General features: G+C 43.3%; 1 protein-coding gene across 1 annotated transcript in view; it reads right to left on the minus strand.

Moving 5' to 3' along the window:
* MTR (5-methyltetrahydrofolate-homocysteine methyltransferase) overlaps nt 1-17,562 on the minus strand; it is an 80,485-nt gene extending 62,923 nt beyond the window's left edge. The window contains exons 1-8 of the mRNA XM_034765049.1: nt 17,420-17,562; nt 12,393-12,607; nt 9,830-9,919; nt 8,438-8,507; nt 7,399-7,491; nt 7,185-7,291; nt 6,584-6,643; nt 5,691-5,785 (exon numbers count right to left, since the gene is read on the minus strand). Of these exons, the coding sequence (XP_034620940.1) occupies nt 5,691-5,785; nt 6,584-6,643; nt 7,185-7,291; nt 7,399-7,491; nt 8,438-8,507; nt 9,830-9,919; nt 12,393-12,607; nt 17,420-17,456 (767 nt within the window). The 5' untranslated portion in view covers nt 17,457-17,562. The remainder of the gene's footprint in view (nt 1-5,690; nt 5,786-6,583; nt 6,644-7,184; nt 7,292-7,398; nt 7,492-8,437; nt 8,508-9,829; nt 9,920-12,392; nt 12,608-17,419) is intronic.
* Between the last annotated feature and the right edge of the window lie 561 nt (nt 17,563-18,123).

The following is an 18,123-nucleotide window of genomic DNA, read 5'->3' on the forward strand; positions in this document are numbered from 1 at the left end:
TGTGAAGAAATACTTCCTTTTGTTTGGTTTAAACCTGCTGCCTATTCATTTCATTTTGTGACCCCTAGTTTCTTGTGTTATGAGAAGGGGTAAATAACACTTCCATATTCACTTTCTCCACACTAGTCATGATTTTATAGACCTCTATCATATCACCCCTTAGTCATCTTTTTTCCAAGCTGAAAAGTCCCAGTCTTTTTAATCTCTCCTTACACGGAAGCTGTTCCATACCCCTAATCATTTTCATTGCCCTTTACTGAACCTTTTCCAATTCCAATATATCTTTTTTTGAGATGGAGGGACCACATCTGCACACAGTACTCAAGATGTGGGCGTACCATGGATTTATATAGATGCAACATGATATTTTCTGTCTTATTATCTATCCCTTTCTTAATGATTCCCAACATTCTGTTTGCTTTTTTGACAGCAGCTGCACATTGAGTGGATGTTTTCAGACAACCATCCACAATGAATCCAAGATCTATCTCGAGTGGTAACAGCTAATTTAGATCCCATCATTTTGTATGTATAGTTAGGATGATGTTTTCCATCATTACTTTGCATTTAACAACATTGATTTTCATCTACCATTTTGTTGCCCAGTCACGCAATTTTGTGAGATTCCTTTGTTGGTCTTCGCAGTCTGCTTTGGACTTAATTAACTTGAGTTTTGTATCATCTGCAAATTGCACCACCTCACGGTTTAAGCCTTTTTCCAGATCATCTATGAACAGGCTGAGTAGTACTGGTCCCAGTACAGACCCCTGGGGGACACCATTATTTACCTCTCTCCATTTTGAAAACTGACCATTTATTCCTACCCTTTGTTTCCTATCTTTTAACCGTTACCAATCCATGAGAGGACCTTCCCTCTTATCCCATGACAGCTTACTTTGCTTAAGAGCCCTTGGTGAGGGACCTTGTCAAAGGCTTTCTGAAAATCTAAGTACAGACGCCCCCGGGGTTACGCAAACCCGACTTACACAAATCCGCTCTTACGGAAAAAATTCCGTAAGCCAGAAATGGTTTTTTTTTGGGGGGGGGGGCCGAGGGAAGGGAGGGGGCGGTGTAATTGTTGGGTATACGTTTCTGACTTATGCAAAATTCGAGTTACGCAAGGCATTCCAGAACGATGCGTAAATCAGGGAGCATCTGTACACTAGATCCACTGGATCAACCTTGTCCACATGCTTGTCGACCCCCTTAAAGAATTCTAGTAGATTGGTGAGGCATGATTTCCCTTTACAAAAAACATGTTGACTATTCCAATAAATTATGCTCATCTATGTGTCTGACAATTCTGTTCTTTACTATAGTTTCAACCAGTTTGCCTGGTATTGAAATCAGGCTTACTTGCCTATAATTGCCAGGATCACCTCTGGAGCCTTTTAAAAAATTGGCGTCACATTAGCTATCCTCCAGTCATTTGGTACAGAAGCTGATTTAAATGATGGGTTACAAACCACTGTTAGTAGTTCTGCAATATCACATTTCAGTTCCTTCAGAACTCTTGAATACCATCTGGCCCTGGTGACTTATTACTGTTAAATTTATCTATTTGTTCTAAAATCTCCTCTAATGACACCTCAATCTGGGACAGTTCCTCAGATTTGTCACCTAAAAAAAAAAAACAGCTCAGGTTTGGGAATCTCCCTCACATCCTCAGCTGTGAAGACAGATGCAAAGAATTCACTTAGTTTCCCCGCAATGGCCTTATCGTCCTTGAGTGCTCCTTTAGACAACGTTATAGCAGAGATCTTTCACATGCATAAGCTTCTTGAACAATTTCACCAGCATATTAGGCACAAACACATTTTCTTTCAACATCAGATAGGCAAGTGCCACCCTTAGGGCCCTCTCCTGGATCCAAATAAAGCCAACAGTCCTACACTGATGTCAAAGGGAATAAATGTCATATAGAATAAGACCTTTAACATACTGTGTTCCCTGATCTCCCGTTCACACCAAGCCATGCTTCTAATGGACTACAAGTCACCCCCCGTCACTGAAAAAGTCAGAGTGCTAAACTGACTGACTCTTACATTGCTTCTGAGGGATAAAGGTGAAAGGCATATCAGCAGTAACTCCTAGTGCATCAAGAGGGAAACAATCTACCCCAAAGGGACAGGGAAGGAGACAGAGCCATGGTTTTGTCCCAGCACCCCCAAAAGCCAGCTGAAGTAGCCCGCCACAGAGAGGGTTGTAGGGATGGTACAGTGTGCACATTCCCACAGAACTGCCCACAGTTCAGGGACAGTTCAGCTCTGGACTGGGGTGGGTAGGAAAAATGTCAAATCAACTACTGTATGTTTCTTACGTGTACCTGGGTGGGAATTATGCAGGTAACTGCAAATCAGAGCAAAAGAATTTGCATGATGACTGTGCAATTACTAAGAAGTAACTATACAGGCAGTATACAAATCTCTGGGCTCCAGCTGGCTTCTAACAGCCAGAGAGTGGGGATCTGCATACTGTACAATTCTTTTTCCATACTTGAACAATATGCAACTCCCCTTACTCTAACAGGTTGTGGTGTAAGAGCTGAGTGTGTAACTTTATAGCATTTCTGAACTCTCTTTGGCTTGGAGCATTCTATTTAAATATACCATAGGTTTCAAGGGAATCATTTTACAACTCCCCACTGATTTTTGTGTTTAAGCATGTACAGGTTATACACAGATAAGTCACTTATATGGACCCCCAGACACACATCATGCACTATGGCGCAGGGAATGTGTCATTACAAAGATGGGAAGACCATTTATTTTCATGATATAAGGAAGGGCTCAACGTCAGGATTGCTGAAGCGAAGTAAAGATAAGGATAGTTAATGAGGCCATCCATGCCAAATGTAGATAAATGCAATTGACTCTACACTCTTATGTCATGTTTGATTTATAAACTGGCAGCTCACTTTTTTTTTTTTCCAGGTTGTCTCTTCATCGTAGCCAGCTGCATTTCCCTCTGCCTTAAGTCAGCTCCATCTGTCTCTCTCAACACAGGCTCATCTGTCATTCTCTCTTTGCCTCCCCTCAATGGCAAGATATTTTAAAGGCAACTAGTGTAATCAATGAATGAAAATATTTTGACACTCTCACTGGATATACCACGTTATCGGGTACCAAAACCATTTCTCCAGACCTTCTGAGGGATTTACTCTCAAGCAGGAGCTGACATGAGGCTGGCACCATGTAATTTTTTGATTTTGAAAGTACGCCTATCGGAAACCTGGAGCATGCTTACCCAATTAAAAGGCAAAACGTTGTACTTCCTGACCAATAGCACCCTCAAATCAGCTCAGCCCCATCCCCCACCTCAGGCAAAAGTCTGAGAAATTAAATGATCCTTTCACCATGGCCCAAAGCCAACAACCTTAGGCCAGAAGTTGGTGAAATTATTGTGGTTAGTATAATAAGCAGCAGTTACAGCGCACCATTATCGTGGCCATCCCGTCTCTTCCCCCATTTGTTTGTTGTAGCCACCTGTTGTCTCTTGTCATAGTCTACGGTTGTAAAGCTCTTTGGGGCAGGAACTCTCTGCATGCAAAGCAGTTAGCTCATGAGAGCCTTGCTTCCCTGAAACTGGCTTCTAAATGTGACCACAATACATATAAACAACAACAGGGCTCTGTCAGACCAAGGGAGGAAGCTAATCCCACATGTGAGAGCTGTTCACAAAGAATGCCCTGCCACCGATCAGCTATGCTGGTAGCGCACAGAGTGAGAGTGTATGTAAGATACTTAATCAGGACCCAAACCAAAACAGTGATTTACACTTCAAACTCATTACCCCAAATCGTACTCAGGAGCAAACTGAAAGCATGTGCAGACGTCCAAGAACAGGTATAATGTGCTCCCTACAGGGAGCACAACTAGACAGACAGCCAGACTCATTTACTCCACTTTGGTAGCGTAAAGGGACCTTAAAGTGGGGTTAAATGTAACTCACTCTCATTTTAATGCTTTGTTTGCCATGGCAGTGTAAAGTGGCAATAGCGTAAACTGGAATCAGGCCCAGAGTATTGTATTAAATGACACTAGAGTCATGAGCACCTTGTCTGAGGCTGAGATCTGTGCCAAGCATAGATCTCTAAGCTGTGATAGTGAGCGAATCAAGTAGCACCCTGTTCCAAGCGACTCCATATGTTACTTCTGCAGCACAGTCTGGTCTGGGAAAGTGGAACCTCAAGGGGTGGGGGGAGGAGAACATGTCACAAAAGCTGGGTTCATTGTATGTTAGTGCAGTCTCACACTTCTGCATCACGGGGATAACAGACTACTGTTTTTAACTGGGATTTTGTTGTAAAAACAAAGAATGGTTTGTCACAACATACACTGAGTACATGTCTAATAGCAAATGAAAATATTTAAAATTGCAGGAAAATTTTGCTAACTATAGGGAAATTCTTGTGTGTAAATCTTTAGATAACTAGAGAAACAGGGAGAAAAGGATACAGAAAAACACAAGGATCGGGGGGAAGAGGGGAAGCATGGTTACACACAGGGCTCTGTCTTACGCAGCTGCCAAATTTTACAGAATATAAGCTTTCATTTTAAAAAGTTTCTAGCATTTATGTTTGCATGGAGAAGAATGTATTTTTATTAAATAATCACTTAGAAGCGTCAAGTATTTTTCAGAACAAATACACGTTTTTGAGAAAAAATTTAGTGCACATTTGCAATTTTGTAAAAAATCAGGGAAAAGGATGCTGCAATGACATCTCATGACTTAGCCTTATGATCTGACACTGGAATCTTTTTTCTTTTCTTGTTTCCCCCCTTTTTTGTAATTATTATTTGTTTCCTCCACCAAATCTATCTAGGGCCAGTCTACCAGATGGGGGGAGGGATAGCTCAGTGGTTTGAGCATTGGCCTGCTAAACCCAGGGTTGTGAGTTCAATCCTTGAGAGGGCCACTTAGGGATCTGGGGCAAAATCAGTACTTGGTCCTGCTAGTGAAGGCAGGGGGCTGGACTCATTGACCTTTCAAGGTCCCTTCCAGTTCTAGGAGATGGGATATCTCCATTAATTTATTTATTAACTGTTTGCAAAGTAAATCTGAAAGTCTAAGCTTCAGATCCAAGCACAGCTTCTGAAATTAGTTTTAAAACAGTTTGGTCTTGACTATATCAGCCAAACTCCATTTTCCAATACGGTTCACAGTCCAATGTGGATCAAGCCTCAGTTCACACATCATATGGGGCGAGGAAGGTAGAGAAGTGACTCTCTTCAGAGAGAGAATGGAAAAAGCAGCTTCATCTCTCTATACGAGAAAGCCATTATTTCACCTCCTGCCTGCTTCTGAAGACTGGTATCATGGGACTCACTTAGGTCCTAGCTACATTGGGTTCAGAACTACACCACTGGCATTTGAATATTACTGTGCTCATGGCCAGTTGTTAATTGTTAATTGCACCATTTACCTTACCAGCATGGACAGGAACCTTATTAAGCTGCATAACAGTAATAAGGACTCATAAAAGAGGGGTATGCTACACCATGGTTCTCAGGAAAAATAATTCCTGGTCACACCAGACAGGGAAACTACACTACAGTATGCTAGCAATATACATGGTTAAATATGGGTGCAGATAGCATGGTTAAGAATCTACTGTTGACAGGGCCTTAAAATCTTACCATTACCTTCTGGTCTTAGAATAATGGACTCAAGAAAGCACATTCTCTTACCAAAGTGGATCACTGTGGGATACACTAATGACAAATGCCTCTCCTGTCTGGCCAGAGAGAGTGCGTCCACTCTTATCTACAATGGTTCCAGAAACCTAAAATACAAAAGGGACAGGGAGAGGGCGGGAGAGAAGAACATATGTTATTAATACTGCCCTCTCAAAAGCCAAAACAAGATGAAGAGTGTTTGGTTCAAAGTGATGACAGGCAACCCAAGCAGGAAATCAAAAAAAATTTTCTGTGCAACCTCCCAAAGTCTTCTAGCAAGTAGAAAGATAAACTTCTGACCCAAGAACTTCAGAGGATCACTGTGCTAACCTTTATTTTCAATAAATAAATAAAATCTCTCTTGGGAGGTACAGTTTGTTGGCTGATGTTAATAGCTAAGGATCCTAACTGTGATCACAGCCCTTCTCCTTCCCTCACCATCAATAACTTCTACATTCATTATTATTTAAGACCAATCCTGCACTGTGCAATGCACAAGCAAATCGTTGGGCCCACATGAAATCTCCCTTAAGTCACAACACACAGCAGAATTGGGGGCCTTAGACTGTAAGCTTTCTGGGGAAGGTACCTGACTTTCTTTTAAAAAACTCATCTGTGAAGGGCCATGAGAAAGTATGAAGCTTTACAAATAATAATGCTTTAACCTCAAATTCTCTTATAAGATTCGGAGAGTAATGTTTTCCCACTGTCCTAAGGATCTTAAGATAAAAAAGTCAGTATGTTTTCTAGAATTGCCTTTTGGCATGTTATACTGTGTGTGTTTTGTTTTTAAAAAATGCACTCATGCCATCACCAGCTGAGCTGCCACCTCAGTTTTGTTAGGCAACCACATGTACAAACATCACATGATTTTAGTTAAAGTTAGTAAAATGTTTTGTGCTTACAAATATTGGTCTGGGATCATACTCTTCCTCAAACAGTTTCTTGAGAGCAAATAGAGCTGCCTGTTTAATGATAAAGGTTACAACAAGTTAATGACGCTTGAATAGCCTTTTACACAAAACTTACCATACAATATTGCTAGAGATTCTGGAAGAATTTACTACATTCAAGGGCATTCCTTCACCCCCAGAAACCTCTAGGTTTTCAAACATATTATGGTGGTATCACAGCAGCTAGGCAGCCTGAAGCCCTTTTAGACCCAAAAATCACATCAATACACTTGCTAAGATTTGTACCCAGTTATTCATCATTCACATCTACAGCATGTAGGATAACCAAGCTTTTAAAGTCTCTGTGTTACATACATCTACTATATACATCCAGAGTATGAATGTAATGTGTTTTATACAGTTACACATATTTTCAATGCATAACTCCTACATATGAATCCATTTAGTCCACAATAGTTTCCACAGAATTTCAACATAAGATGGGTCAGTAATATATAGGGAAAATTCCTGTCTTAGCCCCCATAGCAGAATTTTTTATTTAGGCATTTAATAAAAGGTTCAAACCACTTCCAAGTTTTCCCAAAAGTCTCACCTTGGCATTGGCTGTATCAAATATGGTTTCTACTAACAAGATATCAACCCCTCCATCTAAGAGTCCTCTGGCTTGTTCTTGGTATGCTTCAACCAGCTCATCAAAAGCTGTAAATAAGAATTAGTTTAAGTGGTTTGTCTCATATCTTTAGCTAGAGACATCTTCCTGCAATGTATCATGAAATGTAGAATAGAATTAAATTACAAATACTTACTGATGTTCCTATAGTCTGATCTTTCCACTGAGGGAGACACAGAGAGTGTCTTGTTTGTAGGACCCATAGCACCAGCTACAAATCGCCTACTCTCTAGACAAGAAAAGAAATGTCACTCATCAACTCTAGCCACCTACAGTCATAATATTGTAACCATCTCTTAAGACATCATGGCAACAATGTAGATTTAACTCAGAACCTCCTGTTCTAAAAGCACAAGTCCCTACCACTTGGGGTAGAGGAGGATCTAAATTAGCTTTGGATAGTTGAGTAGTTTTGATTCTATCCAATAAGGGTCAGTGGTATTTACAAACAATGCCACTGCAAGCCATCAATTCAGTCCAAGCTTTCTTTTAAGTACTCGGTTCCCTGAATATTTTTAAATGCACAGCACAGTGCCATAAAGAGAAATTCCAGTGCAATATAACAGATATTCTAATCACAACATTTAGTTACGAAGAACAGAGAACCACTAAAAAAAAAGGATGTTCCATAATTCTTATATTTAAGAACCAAATCGGGGAGGTATTATCTGGACAATCTAATGACAGGTTTATAAACAGAAAATGCAAATTGGTGTTAGAATGAGAGAGAAAACTTGAAAACTTCTAAAATACATTATCCCTTTATCAAGTGTTCTTGTTAGATAGGTAGGTCTCTACTAAACAGAGATGTAGATGAAGAGGTCATTTTTAGGAATGACTGCCCATTTAGGGCCGATGCTGTGAGCTATTGAGCACCTCCTGGCAGATGCTGGGTGAAATCAGACAGGTGGATTTCAGTGGGAGTTGTGGACTCCCAAGAAGCACTCAGCACCCTGTGAAAGAACCAGAGTAACATTTCGCATATCTAAATAGCTTATAAGTCACTCATACATTAGGCTTCTCTTGGAAGACAACTTGCAGCATCACTGCTCCCAGATGCAACCAACTGCACCAACCCAAGTCACAATATTTCAAAGCTTATAATGAGACAATAGAACATATAGAAGGGAACGTTTGAATACAAAGAGGAAAAACAACAAACCAACAACATTCACCTGTCTGAGCAGTCACATCATCAGCTGCTTTTCTGGCCACCTGTGCCGAGACTTTGTTTAACTGATAAACCTGGAACAATGACAGCCAAATTACTGTGTGCTAACAGACAAGGCTTATTCTGTACATTAAAGGTATGTCTATACTATCCGCAGGATCAGCAGGCAGCGATCAATCCAGCGGCGGTCAATTTACTGCATCTAGTCTAGACTCGATAAATCAACCCTCGAGCGCTCTCCCTTCGACTCCTGTACTCCACCGCCACGAGAGGCTCAGGCAGAGTCGACAGGGGAGCGGCAGCGGTTAACTCACCCTAGTGAAGACACTGCGGTGAGTATGTCTAAGTACGTCGACTTCAGCTACGTTATTCACATAGCTGAAGTTGCGTAACTTAGATCGTTCTCCTCCCCCGCCCAGTGTAGACCATGCCTATGTCTCTTCTATGAAGAAAACTAGCAAAGAAACTTACAAGAGTCACCCTCTTCTATGGCAGCGTGCAGTGCATTCTAAGTGCTCTATAGGCCAGACGAACACATGAAAGCATTACAGCAAAACAAAAAAAACACACTCTGGGTACCCCCAGCATGAAGAATTGCTTTGTTCCATGAAGCTCAAAAAGTAAACTATAGTGATGCGATTATATGATGGAAACCATTCTACTACATGTCTGTGCCTAAAACTGCTAGTATAAAATTAAACAATGGCAAAGAAACTAATGGCCAGTTCTGTACGGGTACTGAGCACCCTCAATTCCCGCTGAAGTTAGTGGGAGTTGTCACCTTGAAAGAAGGGGCCTTCTGAAGGTAAATTTAGCTTATCGGGAACATCAGCTCTGATTTAGATGGCATGTTTCCAGGTACTGTCGTGCCATCTGCCGAGATTAATTTTAAAATGACGTGACCCACATCGACAGGCAACATAAACCTGAGCTTAAGAAAGTTCTAAGCGCTGCAAGAAGGAGAGACCTCTGTGCCAAAGAATAAAATATACATACAACGTTAAGGGACAAAACACATTTCCATTTTGGCACCATCTTGTGAAACTGGAAGCACTGAAGCAGAATGTTCTTGTTCACAGAATGAGACTCTTCTGCGAATACTCAAACGATGAAACCCAATACAAATTATTACTGACTGTGCCTTCCTCGACAACTGTCCTATGACAAATATAATTTTCATCCTAATATTACCATAACAATGGAAATGTGTTACAAGTAAATGAGATATTTCTTTGCTGAGCACCAGAGACCCAAACAATCTCACCTGTGTGCCCAGAGACCGTGCAGTTAGCAATAAACGTGAGTCTTATGGACTCTGGAGACGAGGTTAATATTGGCTGCTGGGACAACAAATCTTGATTAATATCTTAACATGTAAGTGGCTTAAAATTCTTACCAGATGCTCAAGGTCATAGTCAGCTTGTGCAACTCTGGTGCCACTGAAAGTGTTTGTTTCAATGATATCGGCCCCAGAAAGCAAGTATTCCTGCAACAATAAAAAACAACTGAGAACTAATGATTTCAGATCAGGGGATGGAAAAGAAGGGAGTCAGAGGATTCTAACATTTTGTGATTTTCAGCTGAACAAGACAAAGGAGAACTGCCTCCCAATTCACAGAAGACCAAATCCTGCAGTTCTTACTCCTGTTGTTTTGAACTAGTGTTTGACACATTTGAGGTTACAGCTTTAGCGTTTAAGGTTATATTTATAAATAGTTTATAAAGGGTTAAAAACTATCAAGGTTCCAATTCAAGATGGTACTTTAGGCCCAAGCTTAACTTTAAGCATGTAAGTTATCTCACTGATATGCTTAAAGTTAGACAACCTTCAAGAATCAAGGCCTAATAGATGTTATAAACACTTAACAGGCATGAGTAGCGTATGTTATACATGGTTACAATCAACCTACTGAAGCATTTATTAAAATGGAATTAACAGATGTTATTAATTCTTTAAAAACTATGTATAAATGTACCCTTAATAAAGCATGGACGTGTTTGTAGGCTGGGGTTGAAATTCTGGCCCCACTGAAGTTAATGGGAACTTGGCCATTGACTTTAATAGGGGCAGGATTTCACCCAAGATTTTCAAACAGTGATGTGATGGTGAGAGGGGTCATTGTCAGGGGCAGGTATAGAATGTTAGCAGGACTTGCCGAGGGATGCCATGTGGAATGAGAAAAGAAGGTGGCGAGATGGAGGACTGGAAAAGGAAAGCTGAATGATGTGGAGGCAGCTGCACAGTATGGAAGCACAGAGTGGCTAAGCACTGGAAGGGATTAGTAGTAGGTTGTGTTAGGAGAATTGTATTTATTGGGGATTGTGTTTAACTATTAAGTAACTGTGTGAGCTTGTTTCTGTAACCCTCATGTGCTTGTCTTCCTATTTCCCCACCTAATATTGTAGCTCACGCTTACTGTGTCATGTATACTGTTACAAAGAAAGCCCTTTGGGGCAGGGACCTCGTCTTCCTGTTTGGAAAACATCTTGTGCTACTGAAAAAATGAACAAAATCAACTCTTCAGTTAGAAATATAGATGTGCAAACCTGCAGACACAAAAACTAGGTTACTGTCAGTCGCACTTGGCACTTACGATGATTTTAAGTATTTACACATACAATTTTTGAAATGTTTCTTTCCCTGTTTTTCTGCAACTAACTGAAACAACCAACTGGGGAAAGTGACTAACTGTCAATGGGAAAAGAGAAAACCTGACTTTTTACAAAACACTGCCAAAACTGTTCAGAATATAAAACTATAAAATGAATGAATTTGTTTTCTCTAACCTTTTTCATTTGCTGCAATTATAGGTATAATTTGTAACAGGGAAAAATGTAAGCAGAAGTGTGATTTGACAGTGTCCCTTTAATGACACACACTATAAAGCAGTGGGTGCGAGGGGAGAAATCAGCTGCATGTTAGGCCTTTTAGCGAAATGCAAATTGGCAATCACTGTAATTCTTTTCCAACACGCAATGAAGCATAACAAGCTTTCACCTATTAGGTCTGATCAGAAAGGCTTGGAAATGAAAAAGGATTCCTAAGGGGGAAAAAAATATTACTCTTTAATATAAGTACAACAAATGTCATTAGGGTTCACTATTGTGTGGATTTTCTTAAAGGTGCATGAGAAGATGAACACTTCAAATGCTAAAGGAAAACTACATGATGATTTTTATATTTGGGTCAGAAAAGTACTGATGTGATTACACTATTGAGTATTTGGGATTTTTCTAAATGAAGAAACAAATGAATTTAATAGTAATTAAGGCAAATAAAATTTTAATCAAACTGATGGCGGAATAGGAACATATCTAATGTTAAAGACAATATTAATTTTAAAATTAACTAGCAGAAAACTGATACTCCTCTTCTCTACTCCCTATTCTGGACACATGCGTGCACTCACACACTGAGCTAATAAAGACTGTGCAGATCCAAAGGGCACACTGATATTTATGCTATCATTTACACACTTGAGTTTCACTTTCACCTTCTTCAAAATCATTCATTAAATGACAACAATTTTGAACCTTCAAGCTCTTATCATTTTATCAGGCATAGAACATTACTGAATACAATATATTAGTAGGTAATAATGCACTTGAACTGGGAAATCCACTTTGACTTTTGAAAATAGACTACCCACCCTCTCTCGATGACATGGGATGGATCATGCAATAATTGCCCTGTTCTGTTCATTCCCTCTGAAGCATCTGGCATTAACCACTGTCAGAAGACAGGATACTGGATTAGATGGACCATTGGTCTGACCCAGTATGGCTGTTCTTATGTTCTTAAAATATTTTAAAAGCTAAGTAGAAAATGAGGGAAATTCAGAAATAAAAAAACCCCTCTATTAACAGTTAAGGTTGCACATAGAAATCATTCGGAAGAGTCAGATTTTTATTTTTTTTTTTTTTAAATCAGAACACTCAGAAGTCAGGTGATACAATACCTTGTGAATTTTGTAGATTATATCAGGCTGAGTTATGCTCAAAAGGTCATTGTTGCCTTTCAGATATTTTGAATGATCCTTAAATTCTTGCCCTCGGAAGTCCTCTTCTGATAGCGCATGCTGCTGGATCATGGTCCCCATGCCTCCATCCAAAACCATAATCCGCTCCCGCAAAATAGATTCAATTTCATCTTTCAAGCTCTTCTTGGTATTCACTATAAAAAAATTACAGTTAAAACAAAAGTACCATATATTCTCGATCATAAGCTGGTTCGTTTATAAGCCAACCCCCCACAAAATGGTTAACTAAAATGGAAAATTTTTATAACCCGTTCATAAGCCAACACTATAATTCAGGGATCAGCAAACTTTGGCTCCCGGGTCTCTGGTGGGCCGAGATGGTTTGTTTACCTCGAGCGTCTGCAGGCACGGAGGTAAACCTAAGTAAACAAAGTGTCCCGGCACGCCAGCTGCTTACCCTGACGGGCCGGGACAGCAACTGGTGGGGAAATTTTTTTGGGGGGGGAGAAGCTGGGAGTCAGAGGAGTAACCCCTGTGACCACCCCCCACATGATCCGACCCCTAGCCTGGGACCCCCACACTCTCCCCATCCCATCCCTTCCCACCTTATCTGGGGAGGATGTCTCTGACCTGGCTGGAGTTGCTCCGGCCGGCTGGCCAGCGTGGCCACAGCCTGCTCCAGTGGGCCAGACCAGGCGGTGTGGCTGCAGCATGTTCCAGAGGGCTGTGCTGGGCCGGGCTGGGCTGGGCCGGGCGGCATGGCCGCAGCATGCATCGGTGCCCTCTAGCCCCCGGGGCCTCTTCCCTTCTGTCTCTGCTGGCTGTGCTACCTCTCCTTGCTCTCTCTGTTGGGGGGAGGGGCTGTGTCCCACCTCTCCCTCTTTATACCCATTCATAAGCCAACCCCCATCTCTGGTGCTTCCCTTTTTTACTAAAAAAATTTGGCTTATGAACGAGTATATACGGTAAGCAACTTTGGGGGGTAACCTCCCCCGCCCAAAATACATAATTTTAAAGTATAAGTACTTTGAATTTTCTAAGTTAATTTCAAACAAGGGTTATTTGTTTTATTATAAAATAGTGGTCAGTTATGGTGCTGCACCTGAAGTTGTGGTATTTTAACATGAGCAAATAATATGTTATAGGTCTCTGACCCTGCTTCTGCACCTGTATGAGCAGAACCCTCCTGCAGGAACCGCACTTGAGTCAATGTGGATGCACCTGTATGGAGTCAGCTGCAGAAGCGGGGCCTAAGTATATACCCAAGTATATAAGTAACCATTTCCATAAGCAACTAGGCATATAGATATTGACCTATCCCTTCTACTACATCAGCACTTATCCAATGCAAATTTTGTATTTCTCTTTGTACAAGTTCTCTCAGGGGCCTGCTCCTGCAGTCTTTACACAAGCAAGACTCCCACTGAACTAAGTGGGAGTTTCAACTGAATAAGGACTATAGAGTCAGCTCCATCCTAACAGACTTTACTTCCTTGGGAAAGGTCTAGGCCACACCCACATATCTCATCTTAACTTGATTTTCAGTTATAGATTTATTTGACCTGACCATTACCGTGCTACAGTGAAAAAGGCTGCCTGCGTCTTTTCAGGGCTAAGTACAGACCTTTTAAAGTTTCCTTATGCAAACATAACATGCTTTAGCACTGAAGAATTCCTCTACTACCCAAATACAAATATAACACAGTTATTAGTGATGCTTGGACAATGGACATTCATGGATCAAAGGAAACACAAACAATTTAAGGTTTGATCCAAAGCTCATTCTTGAAGACCACAGAAAGAGTCTCATTTACAGTAACTCCTCACTTAACGTTGTAGTTATATTCCTGAAAAATGGGATTTTAAGTGAAACAATGTTAAGCGAATCCAATTTCCCCATAAGAATGAATGTAAATGGTGGGGGTTAGGTTCCAGGGAATTTTTTTTTTTTTTTGGCCATACAGTACAGTACTGTAGTTTGGAGGTGCCCCCGCCTTACTCCACACAGGCACAGCCTACTGGCACTGGAGACAATGAGGCAGGCAAGGAGGCTGAAGATGCTGTAGACTAGGAGAAGCGCATTGTGCAACAGCAGTGGCAGCTTCACCTACTCTGCAAGCACCAGGGGCAGGGAGCTGAACCCACGGCCTGCCCACACCACCCCTGCCCCCAAGTCCCCACCCTTAACCCACCTCTTCTTCCCCTCTACCCCCCTTTACTCCGCACACCGCGCCCTCGCTCCTTCCCCCTCCCTCCCCTGCCTCCTGCCCACGACAATCAGCTGGCTTGCAGCCATCAGCAGGCAGGAGGGGGAGGAGCAAGGACACAGAGCACAGGCTCCCCCTCGCTCCCCAACACCGCAAGCCAGCTGATTGCCACGAACAGGAGCCAGGGGGGAGGTGCGCCACGTCCTCGCTCTTCCCCCATCCGCCCACGGCTTGTGATGTTCAGGGGGCAGGAGGGAGGAGCAAGGACTCAGCACGCAGGCTCCCCCCCTCTCTCCTGCCTCCTGCCCGCAGCAATCAGCTGGTTTGCAGCGTTCGGGAGGCAGGGGAGGGAGGAGGAGCCTGCACGCCGAGTCTCGCTCCTCCCCAATCCCTCCTGAACGCCGCAAGCCAGCTGATTGCCGTGGGCAAGAGGAGGAGGAGGAAGGCGCTGATCCGCGGGGTCTGCTGGTGGGCAGCGCTGTGGGGGGGCGTAGGGGAGTTGATGGGGGGCAGCCAAATGACGTTATAGCGAAGCATTGCACAACTTTAAATGGAGCATGTTCTGTAATTGAACAGGGACGTAAGATCAAAACAACGTTAAGCGAGAAGACGTTAAGTGGGGAGTTACTGTACTTCAATGCACTTTGGATAAGGACCATAGGTCCAAAATTTGGGTTTTGTTTATTAAAAAAGAGGTGGGGAGATGGGGGATTCAGAACTTAAAATGAAAAGTCCTGACTTTTAAGTGAATATCAATAATATTTTTTAGAAATCCACGAACACTGCCTTGTGGTGATAGAAAGCAAACCACAAGCGTTGTGCTAATGTGACACAAAAACTAAAATAGAGCTGGTCAGAAAAACTCTAATGAAATATTTTTTGTCAGGATTTGCTGATTCAGCCAAATCAAATCATTTCACAGAGACAGTTGGTTTCCTGCCACCCTGGTGAGCTGCAGGGGACTCCATGATCTGTATCTCCAAGGCGTTCACCTCAGAATCAAAGCTTCATAACCTTTTGCAGAGAATTTTGATTTGGGGGTGGGGTGGTATTGTAAGTGGGAATGAAACCAGCTTTGGAAATATGGAAATCCTCTACAAAACTGAACTACTTTTCTCCACCCAGAAGTACTTAAACAGTAAGTGGAACTAACCACTCCAGCTCCAATGTCTACATGGAGAAAAATTCAAAAATAAGCCAACAGTAAATAGTGAAGAACTGAGTACATTTTAAAAAATTCTTTCCATTCGAATTACCTAACCATGTTCTCTGTATCACAAAAACTAAAAAACAAAAACAAACAACCTGCTATATTAACAGTCTCTCCAGCCATCTCATCAACTGCAACTGTCTATTTGGTCCCTCATCCTGCAATGACCTATGGGAAGGGTCCTTCCATGCCAACTTCAACAGATCTTTGCATATGTCCACACACATGCATCTCACTGCAGTACCAGGCCTTGAAGACTGGTGAATAAAACAATCTGTTCCTTAAAATGTTTGTTTATTTATTTATTTAACAGCACATGCTTTTGTACAGTCAATGAGCAAAAGGCAAGATACACTATGACAGACACCTGCAAAAAGCTTCTTTAAACATAAACAGGAAATAACCTTCTTGCTCTTAGCAACTGAGCTGAGAGAGAAAACCAAAACAAGCAAGTTATATGGGAATGCTGTGCTATTGGGTGATGTGACTCTACTACTAGTACTGTTTTTATTTCAATCAATACTAGATTCACATATTCATCAACATGATGAAAAAAATCTGCTTAGTACTTCCAACCCTAAAAGCTCAAATGTCACATTAATCACTCCTCTCCTCCCCACCTCACAATAAATGGATGTGTTTAGAATTTATCAAACTTTTTTAAAAAGTGAGGTGTTTCTTCAGTCCCCTTCATGATTTTTGACATTTTAGTGGTAATCTGCCGCCCCCTAGCAATTTTGTATGACCATTTCAGGCTGAAAATTCCACTTTACCGGCATGCAAAATGCATGCACAAAAATACAATACACCCTTGTTATGACGAAGCCCTAGGGATCCAAGCCATTTGTTTGGTATAGCCGCGGGTCTATTACAGCGAGGTGGCGGGGGGAAGACAGATCCTCTAGCCCCAGAGCCGCGGCGGGGAGACAGGGCACTCTAATCTACACTGTTAATAACCGAAAGACTATCTTTAAATTGGTAATGGGCATTTGAGGTCAAATACAGACTCATCCAAATACTGCGCAGTTCCAGCTTCCGCTCACTAGCATATTAGTTAACCAGCAGGGCGACTTGCATCATTTAAAAAGTTTGTTTAACCCGGGGCAAGACACACTGCCAGGTTACAGGCAGGCTGATGAGTCAGAGGCAGGTTTCTAAAATTCATGCGCTCGTTAAAAATGTTATGCACGGTCATGAGCGGGTGCAAGAATACATGTAACTGTAGGACGGGCCAGCGCGCCTCTGTTTTCGAGGAGACGGAGAATGAGACAGGAGCTTCCCCAGGAAACACAGAGCAGCAAATAGCTAATCTGAGCACCGGAGCACACGCGGCCCAGGCAAGCTCGCTGGGCGGACAGCAGAGGCGCTGCTCTCCGGTTGCAGGAGGATTGCAGCAGCAGCAGCTCCCGCCGCCCCCCAGTATCTTGGTAAAGAGCGACACTCAGAGCCCCCAGCAGCCCCCCGCCGGGGCGGCCCCGGGGCTGGCTCCCCGCACAGCCAAGGGCGAGGCAACCCCGAGGCCCACGCGCCGCCCACCCCCCAAGCCCAGAGGACCCGCCGGGGCACGCAACACTCGGCCCCTTCGTTACCCGGCCGCTCGGGGAACTTGTAGCCGGCGGGCGACATGCCGCAGCTGCAGGGCCGCCCGCTCCTCCTCCTCCTCCGGCAGCGGCGGGGCGGGGCCGCGCGCCCCGGTCCGAGCCTCCACCTGCGCCACTCCCCGAGCACGTGACACAGCAGCGGGGCCCGGCGGCTCTCGGGGGGGCGGGGGAAGCAGGCGTGTGGCGGCTTCTGCTGTGCGGCAGGAAAAGCGTCTCTGTGAGCGATGAGCCGGCAGTTGCCGCGGCCCCAGAGCAGCAGGGCCTGGGCCTGGGCCTAGGCCTAGGCAGGGACCCACCTCTAAAAGCCAGAACGTACCGTGAATTCATTCCCCTTGTGACAGACCCAGCTCCATTTAGGGTTACCATACGTCCTCTTTTTCCCGGACATGTCCGGCTTTTTGGCACTCAAACCCCCATCTGGGGGGAATTGCCAAAAAGCTGAACATGTCCGGGAAAATGGCAGCTCTGCTCCTCCCCGACTCTTCGGCTCTGTTTAAGAGCCGGGCTGCCCCAGCGCTACCGGCTTCGGGCAGCCCCCGTGCCTCCAGACCCTGCGCTCCCAGCGGGGCACTTCCCCTCCCAGGCTCCAGCGGCGCAGGGTCCGGAGGCATGGGGGCTGCCTGAAGCCGGTAGCGCTCGGGCAGCCCGGCTCTTAAACCGAGCCGAAGAGTCAGGGGAGGAGCAGAGCCTCC

Source organism: Trachemys scripta, chromosome 3 (assembly GCF_013100865.1).
Source record: "Trachemys scripta elegans isolate TJP31775 chromosome 3, CAS_Tse_1.0, whole genome shotgun sequence".
In the NCBI taxonomy this organism is placed as follows: domain Eukaryota; kingdom Metazoa; phylum Chordata; order Testudines; family Emydidae; genus Trachemys; species Trachemys scripta.